Below are 25921 nucleotides of genomic sequence, written 5' to 3' on the forward strand. Positions count from 1 at the left end.
CCTGGCAGAAAGGACGCTGATTCCAACAGGGCACCAGAGCAGTGCTGAATAACCAGAGGAGTGTTAACTTGTGTTCACGAGAGAATTTTGTTGTGGTTTTCGTTTCTAAGGATGGAAAAATCGAAGCGGAAGATTTCACCAGTAGGTTATACCGAGAACTTAATTCTTCACCTCAACCTTACCTTGTGCCTTTCCTGAAGGTAAATGTGGAGACCCCCTGCGGCACTGCACGCCGGCAGCCTGCCGTGGGCCTGGTGGAGGGGAGAGGGGGGCGCCCAGGTGGCCCCGTGGGCTTGTGGGTTTCAGGTGCCCTGTGACGCTCCTCACGTTCCCCGTCAGGGGGTTTTTCTCTGAGCCCTGAGGCCCCTGGCCTGTGGCCTGGCCGCTGGCACAGAGCAGACAGAAGCACTGGCCGGAAGGCCGATGGACGGGGCTCGCCCGTTGGCGGTGGAGTTCGAAGGCATCAGGCCGGCCCTCTTAAGTAACTTTTGCTGCCGTGACATTCTTAAGAGCCTTTCAGAAATACCGCCCTTTCCTTTTTTCTGAACAAATTCTAGCCGGTTCTTTCGGAGAATAATCCTGCTCGGTGACGGTGGGGCTGCGGGTTAGCGCGCCCGGCTGCCCGCGCCGACGCCCAGAGGCGTGAAGGTGCTGAGACCCGCGCGGTTGAGCTTGAGGGGCTTGCTCCTCAGAGCGGGAGGTTTCTGGGTTTGTGAGGAGGGAGCCCGGCCGCGTGCCGCTGCCGACCCTGTGTCTGTCTTCCCGCCCAGAGAAGCTTGCCCGCCTTGAGACAGCTGACCCCCGACTCCGCGGCCTTCATCCAGCAGAGCCAGCAGCAGCCGCCGCCCGCCTCGCAGGCCACCACCGCGCTCACGGCCGTGGTGCTGAGCAGCTCGGTCCAGCGCACGGCCGGGAAGACGGCGGCCACCGTGACCAGCGCTCTCCAGCCCCCTGTCATCAGCCTCACGCAGCCCACACAGGTTGGCGTTGGCAAGCGGGGGCAGCCCACGCCGCTGGTATGAAGGCGAGAGCCTCGCCCGTCACCCCCGTGCCCACCTCTCACGCAGATCGGCCACGGCTCAGGGACGCGTCCCCGCAGGCAGGCGGCAGGGCTCCCGCTGGGGGAGGCCGGGGCGCTAACAGAGTTCAGGCGTGAACTGGGGCCGAGGCCCCGCACGCGTGTTTCCTGGGAAGACGGGATAAGCCCGTTGGCTCTTACCCAGCGGCCTGTCCATTCCCGGTATCGGCCGGGGGTGTTCGTGCCCCCAGTGAACACCGGGCATTTGTAGTGAATCTTCAGTGGGACGTTATCTTTGATCAGGAGCAGCGGCCCCGGGACAGGAAACCGTGTGCCTGGCGATGGACACATCAGGCAGGCGGTCGGTGGGCCTTTTGTCTCACGGCCTTGAGCCCAGCTCTGCAGCCCCAGTTTGGGTCTCGGTGACACAAAGCTGCAGGCTACCTACCGATTGTTGATTTAAGGTGTGGATCCAGTTTTCTGAGTTCCGTGGCTGTCTTTGCTGGGAAGGGTTGCATTTCAAATTTTTTTTTTTTTAAGTTAATTTTGAGAGTGAGACCGCGTGAGTGGGAGAGGGGTAGAGAGAGGGAGAGAGAGAATCCCAAGCTGGCTCCGTGCTGTCAGTGCAGAGTCCGATGTGGGCTCAGACTCATGAACTGTGGGATCATGATCTGAGCTGAGATCATGAGTTGGACGCTTAACCGACTGAGTCACCCAGGCGCCCCAGGAGTTGCATTTTAAATGTGCTCGCCAAACCTGGAAGGGCAGTTGGTTTTTTTAATTTCAGAGGGATTTTGTTGCTTTACAGACCATTAAAGCTCCCCCACGGTGCAGGTTCCCTTGTCACCTGATAGTGGGTCGTAGAGTGTGTTTTGTCACAGTGGCCACATAGTAACTGAGTAAGCCACCGCTGAGCCACCAGAGTCCGTGGGGCTGTTTGCCCACCTGCTCAGGGAAGCCTTTGTCTCGCGTTGACCGCTGGTGAGGAAGGTGTGCTGAGATGGTGGGTGAGAGCTTCTGGTCTGGCGGGGTGGGCACTGTGCGGTGCTGCGGGCTGAGGGTGCGTGCGAGAGGAGGGCTTTTCGTGCCGAGGGTGCAGGTCTGTACGTACAGGGCCGTCCTACCCCCCTGGCCTAATTTGTGCTAAAGGGGCGTTCCCTTGAGGAGAACCTCGTGGGTCCCGGTCTTTCCTGGAAAGGTCTGACTTGTGGTGCGTAGTTGTGACCTGACCTGTGTTCCTGGTTTGTGGTCAGAGGCTGTGGTGACCCACGGGGTCACTTCTGCACTGCGTTTCCCAGTCCCGCCGGGGGGGGTGTGTGTGTGTGTGGGGGAGCAGCAGTGGGGTCAGGCCTGAGTCTGGTCCATTCCTGGATCCTGGAAGCCTATGGAGATGAAAACCGTGGCTTTTCCCTTAGTTCGTGGCAAAACCTGACTCTGACTCTAACCACCCTGAGGCAGTTGTCTTGACTCTTCCTTTAGAGGGTGAATTTCCGTGGGTTTGTTGCAGAAACAGTTTGGTTGCAGGGCACCACCCCGTTTCCCCAGCAAGTGTCTCGTAATACCGGGCACGCCCATCAGGTCACCTACGTAATAACCTTCTGGGCTGGGCAGTGTGTCTCCGGCACAGGGAGTGCCACTGTGCGTGGGGCGGGGCGCTGGGCTGGGCCCAGGGTTAGACGGGGCGGGGTGGGGGGGGGCCCCTGGAGCAAAGGCAGAGGCAGGAGCTCGCTCTGGCTGATGGAGCTCCAGGCAGTGCAGCCCCGAGCAGGCCTGGGGGCAGCAGGGGACACAGCTGGGGCTGGACTCAGCTCCGGGGTGTCTCCCCAGCTCAGCTTCGGGTGGTGGGCACGGGCAGGCCCCCACGGGGAGGCCGCAGGAGAGGCTCTTCCCTGAAGGCAGAGGGCTGAGTTGAGGGCAGGATGCGAGAAATCTGCTCCCCCCCTCCGCCCCCGGGGTAGAAGGCGGCGCATCTCTTAGAGACCCTGTGCGGGAGGGAAAACGGGCCCTGCAGTCGCTAGCAGCCGTATCCCCTTCTGAGATTTGGGGGGAAGGCACGTGTTCCACGCCAGACCGCCGGGTCAGCCTGCCTCGTCCTGGCACCGACCTCAGGCCCCACGTGCAGATCTGCCCCCAGAGCTCACCTCTTTTGTGGCGCGGACGTGGGCGTCCAGGTCCCGGCAGGGCCCCCGGCTGGGCGTGGGTGCTCATGGGCCCGTGGCTCTGCCCCAGGTCATCCAGCAGCCGCCCAAGCCCGGAGCACTGATCCGCCCGCCGCAGGTGACGTTGACGCAGACGCCCATGGTCGCTCTCCGGCAGCCTCACAGCCGCATCGTGCTCACCGCGCCTCAGCAGATCCAGCTGAACCAGCTGCAGCCAGGTGAGGGCCGTGGGCCGCACACCCGGGGCTCCCCGCCACCGCCCCCCAAACGTCCCGGTGCCCTTTGCTGCGTTCACAGCGCCGTGCGGCCATCGCCGCGTCGGGGTGATTTCAGGGGCAACGGGTCCAGTTCGCGCTGCTGGGTTCTCTGTCCCGAGCCCCTCCTGCACCTGACGGGTGCGCTCGTGCCTTTGCCCAGGATTTCGGGCGAGGGGTCCCACATGTTGACGGGCGTCGCCATGGTGGGTCGGCAGTGATGCCCTCCCCTCAGCCGCCAGGCTCCCGAGCGGTGGGGCCCATGTGTGTGGCGGGGGAGCGGGGGAGCGGGGGCACGCCCGCATGTCCCGCGGGGAGGGTGCGGTGGGGGGGCGCGCGGGGCACGCGTGCGGCGCGTGGACCGCTGCTGTCTTGTGTTGCAGTGCCCGTGGTGAAGCCCGCCGTGCTACCTGGAACCAAAGCGCTCTCTGCCGTCTCGGCTCAAGCAGCTGCCGCGCAGAAAAACAAACTCAAGGAGCCCGGGGGAGGCTCGTTTCGGTATGGGGCGCACTGTCCGCGCTGAGCAGGTGGCGGGGCCAAGGCCTGGGCCTGTGGCAGCCTCGCCCGTGGGGCACCGGCGCTGTGGTTTTGGGACCGCTTTCTTTCCATGCCTTTGACCCCCATGTACCCGTTTTCCCGCAAAGTTAGCGCAGGGAGATTTGCTGCAAACGCATAGCAGGAAGTAAATGAGCCGCTGTTTTCTGTATGAACTGACGGAAAAGCCATCGTTGTGACGCTAGGTCTTGGTGTTCCGAGTGCGTCGTGACCATCACGTAGGACGCCTCACCTGCCCTTCTTTTAACTTCAGACTTTTGGAAATAAATGCTGTGGTTTGGGCTCTTGAGCAGCTGGGTAAAAAGCTGCGTGTCAGGGACGCGCAGCGGGAAGGCCGTGGCGTTGACGTGGATCACGATGAAGCAGCGGGAAAGGACACGTGTCCTCGGGGTGTTCACGGGCCCGCCCCCACCAGACTTCGTCCCTGACACCGTTGGCCACTGGAGCAGGGCTGGCGTCAGCGGTGCCGAGCCGGGGTCGGCGCCCGAGCGGGGTGAGGAGGGCGCTGTGCCTGGATGGCCCGGTGTGGAGGGCCTGCGCCCGGTTGGGGCGGGGAGGACCGCCCCGAGGGAGGGGCCCACCTGTACGGCAGAGAAGCGAGGGAATGAGGGCCACGGGGAATCCGGGTATGTCCCACGGAAGGAAACTTTACTGCGGGCACGAGGCGAGCTAGAAAGGCCCCGTGGTGCCAGGTTAGCTCGTGGGGTCCGTGTCCGTGTCCACGTACAGATCGCGGGGGCTCCTTGCTGTGTGCACCAGAGGCACCTGGGAGTAGCGCCTGGATGGCAGGGAGCCCGCCCAGTGCTCGGACCACGGCTTCCAAAAACCATTGTGGCGCCGTGACCCAGGTGCCTGAGAAAGGCTGGTTTTGGGGTCTTTGCAGGGCAAGCTAGCGCATCTCATCAGGTCAGAGAGCGGTGCTGGGGTGGATGGGCTCCCTCCCACTGTGCGTGTCTGTAGTGACAGACTGTGTGCCCTGGGTGAGACAGGAAAGCACGAGCCCGTGACGGTGAATAAATGGGGAGCTAATGATGAGGGGGAAGCCGGCAGGGACCCCAGAGGGGTCAGATGCTCAGAGTGCATCAGGAAAGGACCAAGGAGACCCAGCCCTCTGCGGGGCTCGTGTGGCATTCTTGTCACGAGGGGAGGGGACGTCAGTCAGACGGGGGACACACATCTGCTGCAGGACACCTGGCCCGTGGCCTCGAAGCGTCACTGGCACGAGAGCCAAGGCGAGGCTGAGGAGCGTCCCAGGCTAGGGAGGCTGAAGGGAGGGCCGTGCGTGTGGCTGGCGGCCTGCTCGCAGGGGACGCCGGCTCCACGGGGGGCACGTGTGGGGTGATCCGGGGCGTGGGGCGTCAGGTCGGCAGCTTCATTCAGGAAGGAAAGAGTCCTTCACCCCCGATTCTGCCTTTTCCACAATTGTGGGACCATTTTAAGAAAAGAATGCTGTTTGATTTTTCTAAGCTAAGTTTCACTGGGAACAAACTCCTTGAAGCCGTGGGTCCTGTGTGGCTGGGTTTGCTCTCTGAGCTTAGTCCTGACCGTGGGGGAGCCCTCTACACACATCCTCGTGCTGGGACTCCTGTGCAGCTCTAACGCTTAGCTGGTCTTCCTTTAAAAGAATGGACTCCCAGGGCGCCTGGGGGCTCAGTCGGTTGAGCGTCCTACTTTGGCTCCGGTCGTGATCTCACGGTTCGTGGGTTAGAGCCCCACTTCGGGCTCTGTGCCGACAGTTCGGAGCCTGGAGCCTGCTTCGGATTCCGTCTCCCCCTCTCTCTCTGCCCCTCCCCTGCTCGTGCTCTGTCTCTGTCTCTCTCAAAAAATAAACATTAAAAGAAATTAAAAGAAGAAAAAAAACCAGACTCTTTTTCAAAGAAGACCGCTGGGCTTCCTCGATCAGGTGACGGTGCAGGGCCGGAGGGCGCCGGCGGGACGCTCGCCTGGAGGGGCGTCCGTGCGCTCTCTGCACGGGGTCCCCTGCCCCGCTTGTGGACCGCTGGGTCAGGCCCCCCGAGCGTCTCCCGACGCGCCCCTCGCTCAGTCAGCTTATCTTCCTCTCTGAAGGGATGACGATGACATCAACGACGTGGCCTCGATGGCGGGAGTAAACCTGTCGGAAGAAAGTGCACGAATATTAGCCACGAACTCTGACTTAGTGGGCACCCTGACGCGATCCTGTAAGGATGAAACCTTTCTTCTACCAGCGCCTTTACAGAGAAGAATCCTAGAGATCGGTACGTGGGTGCCGCCGTCACTGGGGCCCCCGGTGCACATGCGACTCTAGCCCCGCATAGAGCCGTCTTCTGCCCAGCTCCCCGGCGGAGCGCACTCGGTACCTTGTCCTGCCTGTTACCGGTGCCGTACTTTCCCCGAGCTCGATGCCGGTGGTTCTCAGGTAGTTGCAGCGGGTGTAGACCGACCCCCCACCCCCACCCCTGCCCCGAGGGCCTGTCCAGGCCGCCCTCCGGTCGCTCTGAGCGGTGAGTCGTGGAAGACAGAACGGTGACTCGGAGAGGAGAGAAGGAGCTTCGGCGGCTAAAGCGTTGCCTACCCCCAGGTAAAAAACACGGCATCACGGAGTTGCATCCGGACGTTGTGAGTTACGTATCACACGCCACGCAGCAGAGGCTACAGAATCTCGTGGAGAAAATATCAGAGACGGCCCAGCAGAAGAACTTCTCGTACAAGGTAACACGCTGCCGTCCTGAAGAGGCCGAGCTGGCCGTGGACTCCGGGTCGGTCCTGCCGGGAAGCCTCTTCCTGCACCGGGCGCGCGGGGCCGCACAGGTGTCGCGTTGGCTCCGAATTCTCCACGGAGCTGCCTCAGCGCCGTGCGCCCGGCCGGAGGAGGAGGGCAGGCCGGGCCTGCATGAGGCACGGGGCCGGGGCCGGGGTGGGGGTCCCGGAGCCCCTGCCAGTGCCACCGTGGCATGCCCACGGCCCCGAGCCAGCCCTGCTCCCGTGACTCGGGCCGCTGCCCCGTTTGTGTCGTGGAGGGTCACCTGCACCGAGGTCCTGCCTTCAGGGGCAGGTTGCAGGGTGGGGTCTGCCTTCCTCTGTCCTCACGTGGGAGCTGTGCAGAGGGGCCCAGCCGCGTGAGGCCCGTGCCCTCGGAGTGGCAGTGAAAATCAAATGATGCACGAGCGTTTGAGGTGGAAACCCCTCGTGAGCCCCAGCACGGCTCACTGAGACTCCGTCTGCATGCTGGCCTGCAGACCCGTCCCACGCAGGCCATCCGGGCCGGGGGCGGGTGTGCGGGGCTCCGTAGGACTCGCTCTGGGGAAGCGGGGTGTGCGCAGCCCGTCCGGCCCGGTCCCCGGGTTTATTGTGACCGTGTTCTTGCCTTTCTGTAGGATGATGACAGATACGAGCAGGCAAGTGATGTCCGGGCTCAGCTCAAATTTTTTGAGCAGCTTGATCAAATTGAAAAGCAGAGGAAAGACGAGCAAGAGAGAGAGATCCTCATGCGGGCGGCCAAGGCAAGTGTGTGCGCTTCTCGCGGCCGGCCGCTCCCACCCCAGGCCCCGGGAGGCCAGCGTGCTGTTGGGGCCGGCCCGGGCCCGAAGGCGTGACGCATTTGATTTGGAAGGGGGCCTCGGGTGGGCTGCGGACCTGAGCCAGAGCCCCTTGGGCCGACCTGGCCCACCGTCCGTCAGAGCCCTTGACCGGCGGGCATGGTGAAAGCCACGTGTGAGCTCTTCTCCAGGGGGACTGACCTTCATGATGGCTGTTTTTTTCCCCATGGTGTGCAGCCTAAATTGTTACGTTTGGGCCGTAAAAAAGCGTTGAAAAATGAAAAATGTAACATGTGTCCCGTCGTACAATCTGGATGTTACCGTATCGTGAGTGAGATAGCGTGTCTGTTAGACGATGAGCACTTAGGTCCGAGCTTATTTTTCTTTTTACCTCTTTAAAAAATAGTCTCGATCCAGACAAGAAGACCCGGAACAGCTAAGGTTGAAACAGAAGGCAAAAGAGGTAAGCGTCTTCAGCCAGAGAGTCTTTGCTCTACGCTTGAGAATAGAGTCTTACGTAACCTGCTCGTGCCACACAAGAAAGGGTGAGGAAGGGGCGGTGTTTCTGTGCGACGGGCACCGGCACAGCTGCTCGAGGCGGCTGCGGACAGCCCACGTCCCGCTCCCAGATGCGGTGGTGTTTCCCCCTGGGTGCGCCGCGTAGCCTTTGTACTTTCAACTCGTTACGTCCTCCGGGCTTTGAGAGGCGCGCGTCTGCTTCTGCTTCATTTTTCTGATTGCGGGATAAGCTTACCGTTGAAGCCAAACGTGAGAGAAATTTTAACTTTGACGGTTTCCGAAGACCCGCTGCCGCCTCTGTGTTTTTCGTAGCAAAGCGAGAGCCACGCGTGTGACCTGACGGTCCTTGTTTTCCTTTTCTCGACAAAGATGCAGCAGCAGGAACTGGCGCAGATGAGGCAGCGGGACGCCAACCTCACCGCGCTCGCTGCCATCGGGCCCCGGAAGAAGCGGAAGGTGGACTCTCCGGGACCAGGGTCGGGGACGGAGGTACGGTACCGTGGCGGCGGCGGCGGCGGCGAGGAGGGCTGGAGGGGCCCCGGGGGCGTCTCCGCTCTGTGCGCCAGGTCGGGCAGGTGCCCAGGATCCTCGACCGCCCTGCGCGCCCCCCCCCCACCCCCACCCCGCGGGCCTCCCTGGAGTACTTGTGCGCCCGACACCTCACGCTCACATCAGCTTGTCGTGGACGCTGCGGGAGCCCGGGTTCTCGCCACACGGAGGCTTGGTCCGCGTGCGTGGACGCGGTGAGCGTCGGGCCGCCCGCGGAAGGAGCTGTTGGAAGAGGCCCGTGCATGGGGCGGGCGAGGAGCCGGGCCGGGAGTCCGGGTGCCGGGGAGAGGGACCCGTGCCGCTTTCCGTGTGTCCAGATTTTGTTGGTTTCTCGTGTTGTTTGTTGTGATACCTTCACACACGGTTGCAAACCCAACCTTAGGATTTTGTTATCTTGGTTTACCGTCCGTTGTGTTTTAAGTTACGAGAAGAAAGAGAGCCTGGCGTTTCCTGTTGGCGTGTGTAGTTTTTGCTTCTGGAGGCCACGGTCCGGGCCTGCGCGAGCAGCGTTTCCCTCGGCCCACAGGACCGCATCCGGCATTTCTGGTGGGCGGGGCGCTGGTGGGGGCGGGGCGGGGCGGGGTTCGCTCAGCTTCTGTTTACTCGAAAGGGATGGCGTCCCCCCCTCAACTTTGAACAGTACTTTCCCTGAACGCAAAAGTCTGGGTAGACAGCCCTTTTTTTTGCATTCTACGCTCCTGAAGGAGCTGAGCGTGTCCAGATGGGTGCCGTGTACTTTAGGTGAGGACGTGCTAAGAGGGATGTGGGAGCCCCACGACCAGGCACCCCTCATGCCCCTGCTCCCCGAGCCCCTCTGTTTCACGGCTGGAGTCCTTCACGCTGCGGAGGGCATCCCCGTCCCAATGCTGTGCTGTCTCGTTCCGGATCACAAAAAAGGTGGGAGGTTTCCTGGCGTGTTTTGCAAAATGGCAGACCCCTTTTCCCTAACCTGATCAGCAGCTGCGATGGATGTGTGACCGTCTCTCTCCCGTGGAAGACGTGCTTCCGGTGTCTTTGGGCCCCACGTGGTTTACGCTTGTGCCGCGCACCTGACGGATCTCCCTTCTCTGGCTGCTTTGACGTTTTCATTGTAAACTTGAGAAGTTTGTCTCGGTTCTTTTTAGACTTGGTTCTCTTGGCATTTGGCCTGCTTGGGGTTCTTTGATCCGTAGAAGAAGTTCCTCAAATTGGGGACATGGTGGCCTTCATTTCTTCAAAATTTTTTCCGGTTCCGGTTTGCTTTTCCTCTTGGACTTGCCAGCGACACGTACATGAGACCTGGTGACGTTGCACTCGGGTGTCTGGGACTGTTCATTTTTCTTTCATCTTCAGGCAGGATGATTTCCCCTGTTTGTCCTCAGGCCCCCTGACCACAGGGAGCCATGTCACCCGCAGGCAGCCGTGGAGCCCACCCACTGAAGCTCGCGCCCGCCGATGTGTTCACAGTTCTGGGGTTTCCAGTCTTTCTTACGGTTTCTGATTCTTTGCTGAAGTTCCCTGTCTGCTCACGTGTTGAGAGAGACCACAGCCCCCGGGACATTCTGCCTTTGGCCTGTTCATAAAAGCTGCTTTATGGGGCGCCTGGGTGGCTCAGTCGGGTAAGCGTCCGACTTCGGCTCAGGCCATGATCTCGCGGTCCGTGAGTTCGAGCCCCGCGTCGGGCTCTGTGCTGACAGCTCAGGGCCTGGAGCCTGTTCGGATTCTGTGTCTCCCTCTCTCTGCCCCTCCCACATTCATGCTCTGTCTCTCTGTCTGAAAAATAAATAAACGTTAAGAAAAAAAAAAATTAAGAAAAAAACAAGGCTGCTTTAACGCCCGTGCGGGTCCAGGGTCTGGGCTCAGGCCGTCTCTGCTGGCTGCCCTTCTCCTTACCTGCGGGTCCCACTTTCCTGTTTCTCTGCGTGTCTAGCGATTGCCACTCGGTGCTGGAGATTGTGGGCGGCAGATGGACTCCCTTCCAGGAGTGCGGGTTCTCGCTTAGCAGACGGTTCATCCTGACTCGGTCGGGCGCTTTGTTTTTCCCTTTGGCGTCAGTAAGGGTCTGTGGAACGCCACTCTGACCTAGTGCGCCCCCCGTAGACACTGCCTCCCCCGTCCAGGTGGCTCCCGGGGAAGGGCAGGTGGCCTCGCGGCTGGGTGCTGGGGTGGGAGCAGGGTCTTCCCGCTCGGGCAGGCGGGGCTCCGGCCGGGCGCGTCCTGTCGTGCGTGTCGAGCATGTAGCGGCCTCGCTCGCTGCAGCAGCGCATCGCCCCGCGGTCCCCCTCGTCCTCCCGCAGGGTTCCTCGAGGGACCGTGTGCGTCACACTGATGATTCATCTCGATGTTGGTGTCTGTGTGGTCGTTTCGGTTTTCTGTGATTCCTCTGCCGGGTTGTTTCGGGATGGTTCGTGGGGAGGGCGTCTGCAGGTGCTTACACGCGGAAGCAGCTCGTGCCCTGTGTGCTTGCAGGCCCGTGTGTGTAGCTGTGAAATCCTTGTCTCCCATTTGCTTCCCTCGAGAATCTTGAACGTGTTACTCCGGATATTTATTCCTGGCATAAAGTGTTGCTGTTCAGGCCTGATGATAGTCTAATTTTATTTCTCTTACACGTCATGTGTTCTTTTAGCCCAAGTTACCCAAAGAATTTGGTTTTTTTTTCTTACGAGCCTTTAATTTTCCTTGGAACCGGTTGTCTGGGTTGGCGGTCTCGGGTATGGGTGGCGTTCACGCAGCCTCAAGTCTGTTTTCGTTCGGGAACGTCTTTGGTGGCTTGTTTCCCCGGCTTCTCCTTGGAGACCCCGACGGGGACCATTGTGTCGTCCTTTGCCTCTTGAACCCTCTGTCGGCCTCACTTGCGCTCACGTTCTTGTGCTCGTGGTTTCTTGAGTTTTCTGTCTAATGTTTTCTCAACTCTGGCGCCTCGTTTCTGAGTTTCGCTAACTCCGGCTTCTCTTGTTCTTTACGACTGTCGCCAGTGTCTCTTAGCTTGTTTTGAGGTACACCGTTACAGTTTTGGTCTGTTTGTTGATTCCGTCTTCTCGGTGTTTTTCACTGTCTGCAAGGATGTTACCCGTCTTCGTTTTCTCTTTTCCCTGTAGCAACTTGGGGGGGAGGGGGTCAATCCTCGTGCTGTCCGTTGGCTCTTTTCACGTGACTTTCGTTTCCTCGAACTCGATGGGCGTGTGTGTCTGAGGTAGCCTGCGAACCTGGCGGAGCCCCTCTCTCGTGGCCTTCGTGTGCTGGACGCTTGCTCTCAGCATCCACGGCTCCCCTCCCCGCCTCGCCCCTGGGCCGTCCCTGTCTCCACCTCCCCGTCCTGCCCACCTCGTTTCCCACCTCCCGATCTTGTCCGCGGGATGCTGCTCTGTGGCCGCTGCCCCCTGAGGCCTCCAGCCCGGCGGTAGCCCGGCCTGCACAGTTCTGGGGGTCCCGTTCGGGCTTGTGGCCGCCTGCGGCTCATCTTCGCGGGGTTTGCTCTAAATAGCAGTTGCTGGTCTTGGGTTTGGCCGCTCAGTTACCGTGAGTCATACACGGGCCTTTGGGAAGATGAAACTGCTGCCCCCGTTGCTGTCTTCCCAGCAGACGGTGCTTATTTAAAAATACACTTTCTTTTAATTGAGAATCGTTTTCAACCTACAGAAGAGTTGTAGGAGGAGTGCACGCAGCTCTTTGTTTATGCTCTCAGTTCTGAGTGTTGCATGACCCCGACCCCGTCACGGTGTCTCGTGTGTGTGTGTGTGTGTGTGTGTGTGTGTGTGTGTGTGTTAAACGTGTGTGTATATGTTCCTCTGATGGAGTGTTTTGCACCCCTAGTGCTGCTACCTCCGGGCCCTGTCTGGCACGAGGCCGCACAGACTCCAGGCGGGATGTCTGCCTGTCCTCGGGCCTGCCCCCGTGTCACCAGTGGCCCCAGTAGCATCTCCACGTCTGTGCAGGGACGTGGGGCATCTGGTTGGCTTGCACGTGAGCCTGTTAACGGATCCCTCGTTCTCACCAGCGCTCAGGGGACGGCACTTCCGTCCACGGGATGAGCCTCGGCCTAGGTCTGTGTGACTCTGGCAGAAACGCCTCCATCTCGATGGCACTGTGTCCAGTCTGTCACATGAGGAAGCACCCCGTGTGGTGACCTTCCCACTGATACGGACCGTGGTCACCAGGTTCGGCCACACTGTCCGGCGTGTAGTCACCGCCGTTTGGTTAGTATTTCTTCGCCTTGAGCGAGGAGGTGTTCCAGGACTCCGCGGGCCACCCCGGCCTCAGCGCCATCGCGGCTGCAGGCCGTGACGTCTGTCCCCTTCACGCCTTCTGCTGCAGGAAGACCTTTCCCTGCGTCCTCCGTCCGCCCGTTTGTTCGTGCGTTTGTTCGCCACCGTGGCCGGGGCCGTGGTCTCCCGTGGTCTTCAGTGGGTTGTAATCAATCTCTCGTTATTTCTAGATTGGGCAGTGGAAGCTCCTTCAAGCTGTTTCTATATCCTTTTGAAATGTCACCCTTGTTGACACGTCGTGGTTTTACCGGCGGGAGAGGCATCCGGAGCCTCCGGTACTCCTGTGCCCTCGGGCTCCCGGCCAGGACCCCCGGTCCCCCGCGGGGGGTGGCGTGTGGAGGCCGCTTCTGAGCTCTGCGCGCCGGTTCCAGGCCCCTCTGCAGTCCACGCGGGGGAAGGTGCGTGCAGGCACGGCCCTTCTGCATCTGAAGCGGTCCCCGCGCTCCGGCGGGCACCCCGCTTCTGGTCCGCACCCAGGGGCGGCTTCCCGGCCTCCTCCCCGTCCTCGCCTGTGAGTCCGTGTCCGTGGGAGATCGAGTGCCGTCACTGCCGATGTGTTTGGTCCTTCGCTCAGCACACCCGGCCTCCCAGACGCTCTGGCTGCTGAGGCCCCGGCGCTGGGGGGAGGGGCGGGCAGGTGGGCAAGGCCCGTGGGTGAAGGTCCGACTGGGTTCAGATGTGTCTGGAGGACACGCCAAGGAGCGGGACGAGCGTGTGTTTCCAAACCCCACGGGGAGGGCCGGGCACCAGGTGGCTGCTTGCGGTGAGCGCGGGGACCCTGAGCGACACGGTGGAGAGACGCAGGTCGCCAAACACTGTTCTGGGAGGTTCTTTCATGCGTTGTTGCTTTTGTCTGTTTTTGAACTTCAGAGGGAGGCTTATGTGTTACATATATAACAATTAACATAAAATCCGTACTTTAAAAAGTTCTCCATATGCCTCTCCTCATCAGTGGTAATGCTTAGTTCTTTTTCTTTTTTAGTTTGGGATTATTTCCTTGGGATATGTCTTTTTAAAGTAACTTTTTTTTTTTAACTGATTTTGTTTATTCATTTATTTTAAATGTTTATTTTTGAGAGAGAGAGAGAGAGAGAGAGGGCAGGAGCGTGTGAGCGGGGGAAGGGCAGAGGGAGAGCAGGACAGAGGCTCTGAGAGGGGCTCCACGGTGTCAGCACGAACTCACAAACCGTGAGATCATGACCTGAGCCGAAGTCAGATGCTTAACCGACTGAGCCCCACCGGCGCCCCTGAACTAATTTTAGACCCGTGGAAAAGTTAGGTAAATATTGGAGTATTTCTATACACCCCTCACCCAGCTTCCTGTAGTGAGCCGTCAGTGTGCTTAGATGGTTCATAAGACCTTATTTGATTTGGTTTTTCAGAATTTAATTTTTTAAAATTATAATACACCTTGTTTTTTGGAGGAGTTTTAGGTTCATAGCGAAACTGACTGAAAGTACAGAGATTTCCCGCGTGCTACCTGCCCCCGAACACGCACAGCCTCCCCACTGTCAATACCCACTGGAGGCTACATTTACGAAAACTGATGAGCCTCCACGGACGCGTCATCACCACCGAGTCCACGCGCGCCTTGGGGTCACTCTCGGCGTCGTGCGTTCTGCGGGTCTGGACAAACGTGCGGTGACGTGCACCTGCCTTCACAGCATCGTGCGCTCTAGTTCCATGGCCCCGAGACCCCCCGAGCTGCGCGTGTTCATCTCCCCGCTGCCCTCGCCCCCACCTGCCGCCGCCCCGACGGCCACTGACCCTTTACGTGTCCACGGCTGTGCCTTTCCAGGAAGTCGTGTGGCCGGACTCACGTGTGGGGCTCCTCAGATCGGCCTCCTGCCTTAGTGACGAGCGTCGGAGCCTCCTCCCTGCGTTTTTGCGGCCGAGAGCTCGTTTCTTGTGAGCACGGAGTCATGGTCCACGTTGTGGATCTGCCACAGTTTATCCGTCACCTTCTGAAGGACGCCGTGGTCGCTCCCAAGCTTTGGCAGCCGCGAGCACAGCCGCTGTAAAAATCCGTGGGCAGGTTTTCGTGTGGACACGAGTTTTCGACTCGTGTAGATAAATCGCAAGGAACACGATTGCCGGCTCGTCCGGTGAGACTATGATTCGTTTTGTAGCAAAACACCAGACTCGCCTCCAAAGCGGCCGCCCCGTCCTGCGTTCCCGCCGGCAACGGCCGAGCGCTCCTGCCGCTCCGCGCCCTCGCCAGCGTCTGGGGTCGTCAGGGTCGTGGGTTTGGGCCCCGGTGACAGGCGTGCGTGGTGCCTCGCTGTTGTGATTTGCGTCTCCCTGACGACCTGTGATGCGGAGCGTCGGTCCCTGCGCCCGTCTGCATCTGTGCGTCTTCTCCGGTGAGGGGCCTGCTCGGGTGTCCGGCCCGTTTTTCATTCAGGTTTATTGTTGTTGAGTTTTGTGAGTTGTGTGCACAGTTTGTTTGGGGTGATGGTCCCTGACCAGATGTTTCTTTTGCAAATATTTTATCTGTGTTTGATTGTCCCCGTCGTCCCCCTGGGGACCTTTTCCTGTTGTCACTCAGGACCCTCTTTGCTCCTTCCTCCGTCGCTCCTTGTTCCCTCCTGATCTCAACACTCACGAAGTGTGGGGGTCACTCATTTGGTACAGAGTCCCTCAAGTTGGGTTCATCCTGGGTTTCCTCACGATTAAGTGCACGTTCCATAATTTTAGCTAGAATTCACAAAAGGGATAAGGTGCCCTTCTGAGCGCGTCACGTTGTGGCGACTTGGATCCTTTGGCTAAAGTGGCGCCTGCCGGGCGATCACGCCGTGAGCTCCTACTTTTCCCGTGTGGCTGTCTCCTGCAGTGGCGGTGGTGCTGTCTGCCCTCCGTCCTTTCCGCACCCCCCTCCCCCCCCCCCGCTTATTCCTTCATTTAACGATGACTTGTGTGCCATTGTGCCATGCCGGATGACCTTGTGCCCGAGGGTCTTTGTGTTCTGGGGCGCACCGCTGAGGGCGCAGCAAAGTTGCCAGGAGGTCTTGTTAGGAAGAGCCGGGCTCCCCTCCCGAAGATCGGGTCGCTTCGCCTTCCCCCGTCTCACCAGCACCGCGGGAGATTGTTCAGGATTGTTTAAAATTGTGCCAGTCCGGTGGTGACACGGGGAATCTTGGTGACTGCGCTGTGGGTGCCTGAGAACAGGCCTATTCTCCCAAACGGCGTAGAGCTTAATAGATTTCCACAACACGCACCTGCTGCTCAAGCTGACCAGTCTTCTGCATCCTTGCTTATTCTTGTCCATTCGATGGGTCTCGTACGGACTGTGGCGATGTAAAGTCTGTGTCACTCGTGCGTTTCTGTCTTTATCTCCTGTGTCTTCTGCAGCTGATGCTTTGTAGCTGGGCTGTGTGTGCCACGTTGTTGGGTACGGAAGTATTCAGAAGTGTCACATCTTCTGTGAATTGGCACTTTTAGCGTTAAAAAATGTCTGCCGTTGTCCAGTGGGCTTGAGCTCTGCTGTGTTGAGTTAGGACCATCATTCACCCCGCTCTCTGCACTTCCCTCACCAGAGAGAATCTCTGTCCCTGCTTTGGTCTTATACTTCCTGATTTTAGGTGTGGCTCACATCTATAGCACGTGCCTACGTCTTGTTTTCTGAGCCGAATCGAAAAGCTTTCCCTCTAGTAGGTGAATTGAGCCCATTCGCCTTCTTCTGATATGATCAACACGCTTGGTCTCTTCTGTCTCACAGTGTTTTATAACTATGCCTATTTCTTACGTTTGCTGTGATTCTCTTCCTCTGAAGTGCATATTCTTTGCTCTTTAATTAAAATGTTTGTATTTAGGATGGCTTACGGTTGTATTCTGGTGGTTATTTTTGCACATAAACCTTGTTAAATGTCCCCTGGTTTTTCTTAGCTGTTCAGCTTCTTAGGTCCCATAGGGCTTGAGCCCCGCCCACTTTCTCGCAGCAGCCAGTGCACATGCCCCTTGCTCTCCGCCCTCCCGCCGGGCCCCTCCTCAGCTTCAGTAAGCGGTGTGGTTTCCTTACAAGTGCTTCTGCCCGCCCCAGCCCTGCGCGTGTCCCCTGCCCATTCCTGGCGTGGATGGCGACTGCACTGTGGCCCAGCCCGCGGAGGCCTCCATGCAGAATCCCCGACACTTGCATGTTGCAAAAGGTCTTTCTGTGGCTTCGATAGGGAGGATGGCCTGGCTTGGATATAAGATCCTTGGCTCGCACTTTCTTTCAGTCCTTCTGTGAATGAGCGTCCGTGGTCGTCCTGCTTTGGAAGCTGGTTTTGAGAAGCCCCGATGCCAGGCCGATTCACTGGCCTTTGTCACTTGCTGTCTCTTTTACACGAGGCCTTGTCTTGATCTTTGAAAACTAGCAATTTCACGAGGAGATGTCAGAGTCGGTTTTCATGGGAACTTTCAGTGTGTAGATTTGGTCTTTCTGGTTCCTGGACTCTGGCTTCCGTGTCTGCTGTGCTCTGTCCGCTTCCTTCTTCGGAGGCTCTGCTAACACAGGCCTTTGCTTGCCCGCCACCTGCCCTTCCCCAGACCTTCCGCGGCTGCGCCCCTCACGAGCCTGCCTTTCCTCGCGGGTCTGCCCTCGGTGCCTTGCAGTTAATTCATGCACTTCTGAGAGATCTCTGTGTCTGCTTCCCATTTTTTTCTTGCATTTACTCCACTCTCATCCCTTCTGTTTTTTAATCTACTTCTCTTAACGTTAGGGATTTTTCATTCAGGGCACTTCTCATGTCCTCAAATGTTTCAGGACATCTTTTGGTTGTTGGAAGTGTTGTCTTAATGGTTTTCTTGTTTTTCCAGACAGTCTCTGATGTGCGTGGAATTCTGTTTTCTGATTTTTGCGGTAGATCTTGACGGACTTGCTAATCTTGGGTCACTTTTGCCAGGTTTGGGTGTCTCATCAGACTTGCGGTCTGATGGCGCCCTCTTCTGACCGCGCTGAGCAGTCGGGTAGTGTGGCCGGTTTTCTGTTTGCGTTGCTTGTAGGAGGGTCCTGGAGGGTCCTGTGTCCTTTGGTGGTGACGTCCCGGTCTTGCAGGAGCCTCAGTGTCCCTTTAGTTCTTTCCCTTGTCGGAGGCTCTGTGTTCTGAGGACTCTGGACGCTAGACTGGGGTGGACCGGCCATTCTGGGTGGCCTCTGTCAGACCGCGGCCCCTCGCTGTCTCCATCCTCTGCCTTTGCCACGTCACCTTGTGGGTTCAGGAGGACCTGCCAGGTGTTCTCATCTGGAGTCTTTCTGGAGCAGGGCGCTCCGTGCCGCCACGTCTGCCGATGGAGCGATGCCTGGGTAGATTGGTGCCTTCTTGTTCTGAGTTGGTTTTGGGGAGACGGAGGGAGGTGTCGGGGTGACTGAGTGGTATGTGTCCTCCTGAGGAGAGTACCTGCGTGTCTTTGCCGCCGCGTGTACTCCTGGCCGCCCGTCTGCACCGGGTGCTCTGTTTCGTGGACAGGGAAGGCGCAGAGACGGGTGCAGGCGAGTTGGGGAACTGAGGGGAGCAGGGCGAGCCGGCTGGAGGCTGTGCCCTTGGGTTCACTGGAACCGGTTCGGCCCAGGCTCCTGGCTGTCCAGCTGAACGCGGGGCGGGGGCGCAGCCTTGAGGGGCCCCTCGCTCGGGAGCCGCTTGGCCGTGCTTCTGGGGGCCCGAGTGCAGGGCTCTTGGCTGCTGTGGCCCCGAGGTGGACATTTCCCTGAGACCGTGCCCAAGGGCCCGTGGCACCGGGGCTCACGTGTCGGCACGCATGGCGAGCACCCAGCCACGCCGGGGGCTTCTCTCCCTGTGAGCATTGGCCCCCAACTGAGGTGGCCCCATGAGCCGGGATTTGGACGCAAAGTGGGGTTTTTCCCATTCGGTTTTACATCAGGTGCTCATTGCCTGTCAGATCGATTGTGGCATTTTGCCAATGGCAAGGTTGCCTTCAAAAGAAATAGCTCTTTGTTTTTGTCTTGGACCAGTCCCGTGACCGGGCTGACAGGTGTGCGACGTGCCGTTTTCAGGGGAGGACCTGCTGTGTGCAAGCGATACATCCAGGGTCGCCTTGCTCTTAGCCCAGCGCCTGCAGAGACCGGGCAAGGCAGCCCTTTGATGGGGTGTGGGCGTCACCGCTCCCCCTGGGGGCCATCCCCGCCCCCACCGGTTGTTCCGTGATTCTGGGCTGGGCGCGGTGTCGGTAGGCTGGGTGGTCACGGCCGTCCTCTCTCCCGGGCTCCGGGCTCCTGTGACCCCTCCCGCAGCCAGAATACCCGACGAGCAGTATGACCAGGACCCTGGAGGGAGGATGGTGAACTGCGTCCTTCCGTTTTGGCATGAGATGGGGAAACGGTGCTCGGCCCGTGTAATTAGAAGTAATGTGAGTATTAAGTAGGATATCTTTGAACATCGGCTTTTTACAACATCCATAGAAACACCAGGAATTGAAGTTTCTCGCTGGCCCTCAGAGCGTGCCGCCTGCACCTGGGGGCGGCACTCCACCGGCTCACTTGCCCGTTAACGCTTTGAGACCAGTTGTGGTTTCTAAGAAATATTGGAATAATATCACAAGTATTATTTGTCTTGAGTTCTGACCCGGTAATTTCCACCTGAAGTGGGGGCCCTGTCCTACCTGTTTTTGGCTGTTGGCTTTCTGTTTGGAAAGTAGAAACATCAGACGTGGTCCAGAATTGGTCACGTGTGTTGCAGAGATGTTTCGGTCCGTTACGTAGGTAGTGCCTTTGCTCTCTGCATGGCTGCGCCTGTCCCCGTGAGTCTTGGCGTCTGCAGGGGAGGTGCAGAGGGCAGGCCACCGTCCGCGGGCAGCTGTCTTTCCAGAAACTGGCCTCTGCTTGGGCGTGCTGGGCTCTCCCCATGGTGTCTGGGGTGCAGAGCGGCGGGCCCCCGACGGGCCCCCGGGCTCCTGCTGCTCCAACGTCATCACAAGCCTTTGTGGGGAAGGGGGAGGGGTGGCGCGGTATGTGTCTTGCACAAAATGCTCCTTTAGGGCTGTTACCGAGGCTCAGGAAAGCACGGAGAAACCAGAATTGTTCTTCCAAACAAGGAAAAGTAGCTGCCACGCAACCTGGCCTGGAGGAGGGACCTCAGCCGTGAAGGGTGGTGGAGGGGGTGCAAATTGTAATTGAGGTCAAAGATGGGTGCGTGTGCACAGGGACTCCCCTGGGGGAAAGGGCTCAGGTGGCAGAGGGACCTGGTGCCCGGAGCGTGCGTGGGCCTCGCCCGCCACCTGCTGGCCGGCTCCCGGAACTGCGGCCTGGTCAGGGCAGGGCTCTTCTTCAAGCTGTCGGGGAACCCTTTCCTCCCACCTTCCTAAGCTGTGAGAACATGCGGTAAAAATACCCTGTGTTATGTTTGCACTTGAAATATGCACGAGCAACTTTAACCATCAGAACACAGATGCTTAGTTTTCATTCTGAACGGAGAACCAGGCACCACGCAGTTGGGAGTTGTGTGGTCGGACGGAGATGCGGTGCTGGAACCCCAGGACCCAACACGACGCATCCGGGAACACCGCCCCCAGTGACTCCTTGTCCACGTGCAGGCGTCAGAGACTCGCAGAAGCTCGGCTGTTCCCCAGCGGTGCAGGCCCTGAGCCCAGTTGCTGCTGTCGGCCCGGAGGTGGCAGTGTCCCGCTGAGACTGGCTGGGAGCAGGGTGCCCCCTGTTGGCCGCGGACGACCGCGGTGACCCCAGAGCTCTGCGGTCCAGCCCGCTAACCGCCCGCCCGCCCGCCCGCCCAGCCTGGGAGTTTAGACTTTGCAGCATTGGGAAAGTGCCTTTGCCGGCGACATGGGGACGACATGATTGCCCCGGGTGTGGCATCGGTCCCACCTGGCCGCCTGGACACATGGAGGTCGGGGACACCAGCTTCAAGCCCAGGAGCTGTCTTGCCATCCCCCTGGGGCAGGAGCCTCCGCCTGTGCCTTCTGCAGGCCCCGAGGGCCGGAGTCTGAGCCCTGGGAATTGCAGGGTTTAGTGCCCATATGGGTGCTTGAGACCACCGGTCCCGGAGGTCAGCGTGGGGGCCGTGCCCCCTGCTCGCACCCCCTCCCTGTTAGGGACCCGTAAAGCACTTCAGCTCCAGGAGCAGGTCTGCAGGAAGGAGCCTGTCCCACACGTGGCTTCCTCCAGCTTCAGGGTTCCTTGGCACACCTGTAGGGAAACTCGAGTGGCTGTGGGCGCGTAGCCCTGGGGCCAGCACCTGGCCCTGCCCCTTCCTGCCAGCGCCTTGGGTCCCGCCCACCCGTGCACACCACTAACTCGGCTGTCTTCTTTCTCGTCACCAGGGGTCGGGCCCAGGCTCGGCGGTCCCAGGCAGCTCCGGCGTCGGAACCCCCAGACAGTTCACGCGACAAAGGATCACGCGGGTCAACCTCAGGGACCTCATATTTTGTTTAGAGAATGAGCGTGAGACAAGCCATTCACTGTTGCTCTACAAAGCATTCCTCAAGTAGCACAGGGCGGGCGCGGCGTCGCGGATGGAGACGCCTGGGACGCTTTTATATATTTGCAGATGACGCCTTTTGTAACAAGCAAATGGGATATTGTTTAAAAAACAGCCACCTCTTTCCAACGGAACAGTTTTATATTCCTGTTTCTAAGTCAACTCTTCAGTGCGGAAGAAAACACGTTTCTGTAACAGAGAACACAGAGGCCCGTGGGCCCTCTTAAAGGACAATTAACTCTTAACTCATCTTTGATTGAGTGGCCTTCTTGCCAAACAAGCCATATATAAAAACTGATGGAATCGTTTAGCAAATAATTAGTTGCCCTCTGTCACCTCGTAGCGGTTTCTACATTATTTGTGCGTTTTGGTTCATTCAACCCGACTTACTGCGTAGGTGTGTGTCTACAGCGATGACCTCATTTCATTTATTTTATTTTTGTATTAGTCAGTTGGCAAAGCAAACTGATTTTTTAGACTATTTATCTGCCCGTCCCCTCCCTCGCCAGAGTCCCCGAGGAGCCCGGAGCCCCACGGCGCGCCCGCGCGGAGCGGAGCCACCTTCCTGCTCAGGAGAGGCCGTGCCGCCGGCTCCTCCCGAGCGCGTGGTCGGCACCTGTACAGACGCAGTTTATTTGCTGTAGTTTGTAAAGCTGTAAAGTTAAAAGAAATGAAAACCTTTTCAGCATAAATATATTTTACTTGCACTGTGTTTTTTAGCTAAAAGTGGAAACTTAGATGAAATAAAATCAAAGTTGAGAAGAATCATCAAAAGACTGTTTCTCAGTGTGAATCAAGTGTTGAAAAATGGTTGGTGTATTTTGTCAGTAATTGTACATAATTTTTGGCACATAACATAAAAATGGCTATGTAAACTATAATTATTTTGCTAAGAGACTGTAAGCAAGCTGTGGGCCGACTTCGCAGATGTCCAGAGCAAAGCCCCTTCTTTGTACCTATTTTTTTATTACAAATATACTAATTGGTTCTTTATATTTTCAGAGGTTATTGTATTAAATTGTCTATTGATAGTACTTTTATGACTGTAAATACTTGGGCTTTCTCCGTGTGAATCCTCACGTCAGACTTTAATTCGCGCGAGTGTGAACCGAATGCTGATCAGTATTTTTTATCGACGCCCGAAAACTGTTACGCCTTTTATTTTGTCTTTTAGGAAATCCCTGTCTTTCCATTTTTTCATGTAAATTTTGCACAGTTACTTGTTCATATGTAAATATTTTACTTTCAAAAATGAAGTTTTTAATTGCTATTGTTTTATATAGGATTGAAAGAAAATTAACTCCTTTATTAAAAACAAATTTATCTGTATCTGTTTTGCCCGTTTTTCCCGGTTTTCCAGTTTTACATCTGCCGCCAGAGACTCAGCTCTGGTTCCGCTGAGGTGTTTGTTTAGGGGCTCCTTGTTAGCATCAGTGTGTAAACCTCAGCCACTCGGGGAGGAATAGCCTGACCTCCGCAGACGGGACCTCCGCGCTGCAGAGTGAGGCCTGGCAGGAGGGCCCGAAGCCGAGTTGCCTCCCCGCGTGCTCGGGCCATCCGGGCCACCCCGCCTGCCTTCCGTTGCCGGACCGCCCCACCTCGACACAGGTACGCTGGGCACCTGTCCTCGCAGCTGGGGCACCTTGGGGAGAGGCGAGGTGAGGCCCTTGTGGGCCCGGGGGGGGGGTTCTGAGCACAGACTCGTGCCCCGGAGAGCCCGGTGCGGACACAGAGTGGCGGAGCCGGATGGGGTCTCCAGGACGCCCGCCTCCTTTCTGCCAGCCAGCGTGGTGGACCGGCCAGCGCCCTGCCTCCCGAGCGCTGCTGGAGCCGGCCGTGGCGCACTCGGGGCTGGCGCCCAGTTTTCACGTTAATTGTAACTAGTCTGACGACACGCAGCGACGTGTGGGCTTCCGTACAAGTTACACTGGAGAACACCGCTCGCGTCGGGGTGCCCGTTCCGTGGTCTCCGGGGGTTGCCAGCCGTGTCCCCGAGGCCTGTGTCCCCGTTCTCGAGGCCAGAAACGTGAGGTCAGGGTTTGGCAGGGTTGGGGTTCCCCCGAGGCCGCGAGGGAGTCCGTGCCAGGGCTCTCGCCCAGCTCTGGTCGTTGCTGGCACCTCGGCCGCAACGTTTGTGTGGCGGTTTCTCTGTGCGTGTCCCTCTTCGTGTCTGAATCGCCCCTTGCCACGGGACCACGAGTGACCTCATTTTAACTTGACCTCCGTAAAGACCCTGCCTCCAAGTAAGGTCATGTTCTGAGGTGCCGGGGGTTAGCCTCCCCTGATCTCTCTTGGGGGGACACACTTGCCTGTCACACCTGTGGTGGCCGAGGACAGAGCCTGTGCAGGAAGCGCTTTCAGGGTTTCTAAGTCTCCCGCCCACGGGAACAGGCCCGAGGTGACTTAGCGGGCAGGTCACGCTGGTGCTTTCTAACCACGACCTCTTTGTTTTCGTGAAGCTGTTGCCCTGAAATAAATCAGGTCAGTCGGTAGAGGACGGTCGTGCTCAGATTTCTGTGGGTGTGACTGACTTCCAGCTTGTCTGCACGTCCTGCCGGGTCGGGGACGGTCGCAGCCACAGCCGTGACGCCAGCAGGAGGCCGCGCCCGGCCGAGGTGCTGCCGGCAGCCACGAGGCACGGGTCTGTCCGTCATTTTCCCTCACCAGACCGGAGCTGTGGGTCGGCGCCCACCATGACACGTTGTTAGTCGTCCGAGGTCGGGTTTGGGTACGTGGGCGGGCTCGAGGGCAGAGGGCTGGCTGGCGGCGTCTGGGACGCCGGCTCTCACCGCTCCGCTGCAGCAGAAAGGCAGGAAAAGGAAGTCAGGCATCACGTTTGGAAAGGAGGAAGATGGAGGAAGAATCCCAGATGGCGCCATTGTGCGCACGCAGAAGACTCGGACACGCGCTGCCCAGATTCGGATTTGGTGAGATTGTAGGAGGGGGGGGTCAGTGTCCTAAATGAACCGTGATTCTGCGTCCCAGCAACCCGTGGCCACCGACGACACGACCAAGGTCAGGATACCTAGGGATGCGTGCAAGGAACTACAGGGGAGACCCTCACACCCAGACGAGAGAGACGAAAGTAGGTCTGAGTGGAGAAGGTGCCATGTCTACGGAGCGGACGGGGTGTTGCGGGGAGGGCGGTGCTGCCGCGCTCAGAGCCCCAGCGGATGGTCTGCCACGGGACGGTCTGAGTCTGGAGACCCGTACGGAGCTGTAGGTGATTTGGAATAGCCAAGGCGGTCTAGAGCGGAATCAAAATGCTCACGCTCCCAGGTTTCAACACTTGGCGTAAAGCCGTGTTAATCGAGCCGGGGTGGTATTGGCGTGTGCGGGCAGACCCGGTCAGCGAACACCACAGAGTCCAGAAGTGGATCTGCGTGTTACAGCCACTGGGTTTTTGACAAAGACACCAACGCAGCGAAGGGAGGCCGGACGTTAGTGCAACTGGGGGCCTGAGGGCGGAGGGTGAGTCTTGACCCCGTCCTCACGCACACGCAGCCTCATTTGAGATGGACCGTGGGCCTGAATGTGGAAGCTGAGACTCCAGATCTTCTAGAAGACTGGAGTGGGCAAGGACCCTTATGGACATGGAAGGCACAAGCCATAAAGAGAAAAACGGCAAAGTGCACTTAAGTTCTGCCTGTCAGAAGATGCCCAGTGAAGGCAGACGGGAGGCCATAGGCCGGGAGAGAGCGTGCACGGGGTGTAAACCCGATGGGAACCCGCATGCAAAGTGTGTAAAGAGTTCCACAGCTCAGTAAAAAATGTCTGAGACACTTGAATGGGTCCTTTATGAAAGACCTACAGGTGGCCGATGAGTGAAAGAAAAGTTGCCCATCGTGACTGGTCATCAGAGAAATGGAAACCAAAACCATGGTGAGACCCGCCACATGCCCACCGTGGTGGCTCAGACTGAAAGAGGCTGACACGAGGCCCGCCGGGGCCTCAGTCGGTTGAGCGTCGGAGACTTTGGCCAGGTCATGATCTCGTGGTTTGTGGGTTCGAGCCCTGCGTCGGGCTCTGTGCTGACAGCTTGGAGCCTGGATCTTGCTTTGGATTCTGTGTCTCCCTCTCTCTCTCTGCCCCTCCCCTGCTTGCATTCTCACTCTCTCAAAAATAAATAAACGTTAAACAATTAAAAAAAAAAAACAAACAAATGGAGTGGGGTGCCTGGGTGGCTCAGTCGGTTAAGCATCCGACTTCACAGTTTGTGAGTTCAAGCCCCGTGTAGGGCTCTGTACTGATGGCTCAGAGCCTGGAGCCTGCTTTGGATTCTGTGTCTCCCTCTCTCTCTGCCCCTCCCCCATCCACGCTCTGTCTCTGTGTCTCTCAAAAATGAATAAACGTTAATAAAAGTTTAAAAAAAAATTTTTTTTTTCTTTTTCAACGTTTTTATTTATTTTTGGGACAGAGAGAGACAGAGCATGAACGGGGGAGGGGCAGAGAGAGAGGGAGACACAGAATCGGAAACAGGCTCCAGGCTCCGAGCCATCCGCCCAGAGCCTGACGCGGGGCTCGAACTCACAGACCGCGAGATCGTGACCTGGCTGAAGTCGGACGCTTAACCGACTGCGCCACCCAGGCGCCCCATAAGTTTTTTTTAAAAAGAAAGAGGCTGACAGAATCACGCTGAGGGGCAGGACGCCGTTGTGAAACAGTCCAGCCACTTT

The 25921-nt window shown here is 58.3% G+C and overlaps 1 protein-coding gene across 1 annotated transcript in view; it reads left to right on the forward strand.

The window, feature by feature from the left end:
- The window catches only part of TAF4 (TATA-box binding protein associated factor 4), a 66284-nt gene extending 44005 nt beyond the window's left edge, over window positions 1-22279 (forward strand). Inside the window, exons 6-15 of the mRNA XM_047851569.1 lie at window positions 111-200; window positions 771-1016; window positions 3248-3395; window positions 3815-3929; window positions 6054-6223; window positions 6547-6677; window positions 7343-7468; window positions 7911-7967; window positions 8393-8512; window positions 21088-22279. Coding sequence (XP_047707525.1) covers window positions 111-200; window positions 771-1016; window positions 3248-3395; window positions 3815-3929; window positions 6054-6223; window positions 6547-6677; window positions 7343-7468; window positions 7911-7967; window positions 8393-8512; window positions 21088-21255 — 1371 coding nt within the window. The 3' untranslated portion in view covers window positions 21256-22279. The remainder of the gene's footprint in view (window positions 1-110; window positions 201-770; window positions 1017-3247; window positions 3396-3814; window positions 3930-6053; window positions 6224-6546; window positions 6678-7342; window positions 7469-7910; window positions 7968-8392; window positions 8513-21087) is intronic.
- Window positions 22280-25921: the final 3642 nt, after the last annotated feature.

This window comes from Prionailurus viverrinus, chromosome A3 (assembly GCF_022837055.1).
Source record: "Prionailurus viverrinus isolate Anna chromosome A3, UM_Priviv_1.0, whole genome shotgun sequence".
NCBI classification, from domain to species: Eukaryota; Metazoa; Chordata; class Mammalia; order Carnivora; family Felidae; genus Prionailurus; species Prionailurus viverrinus.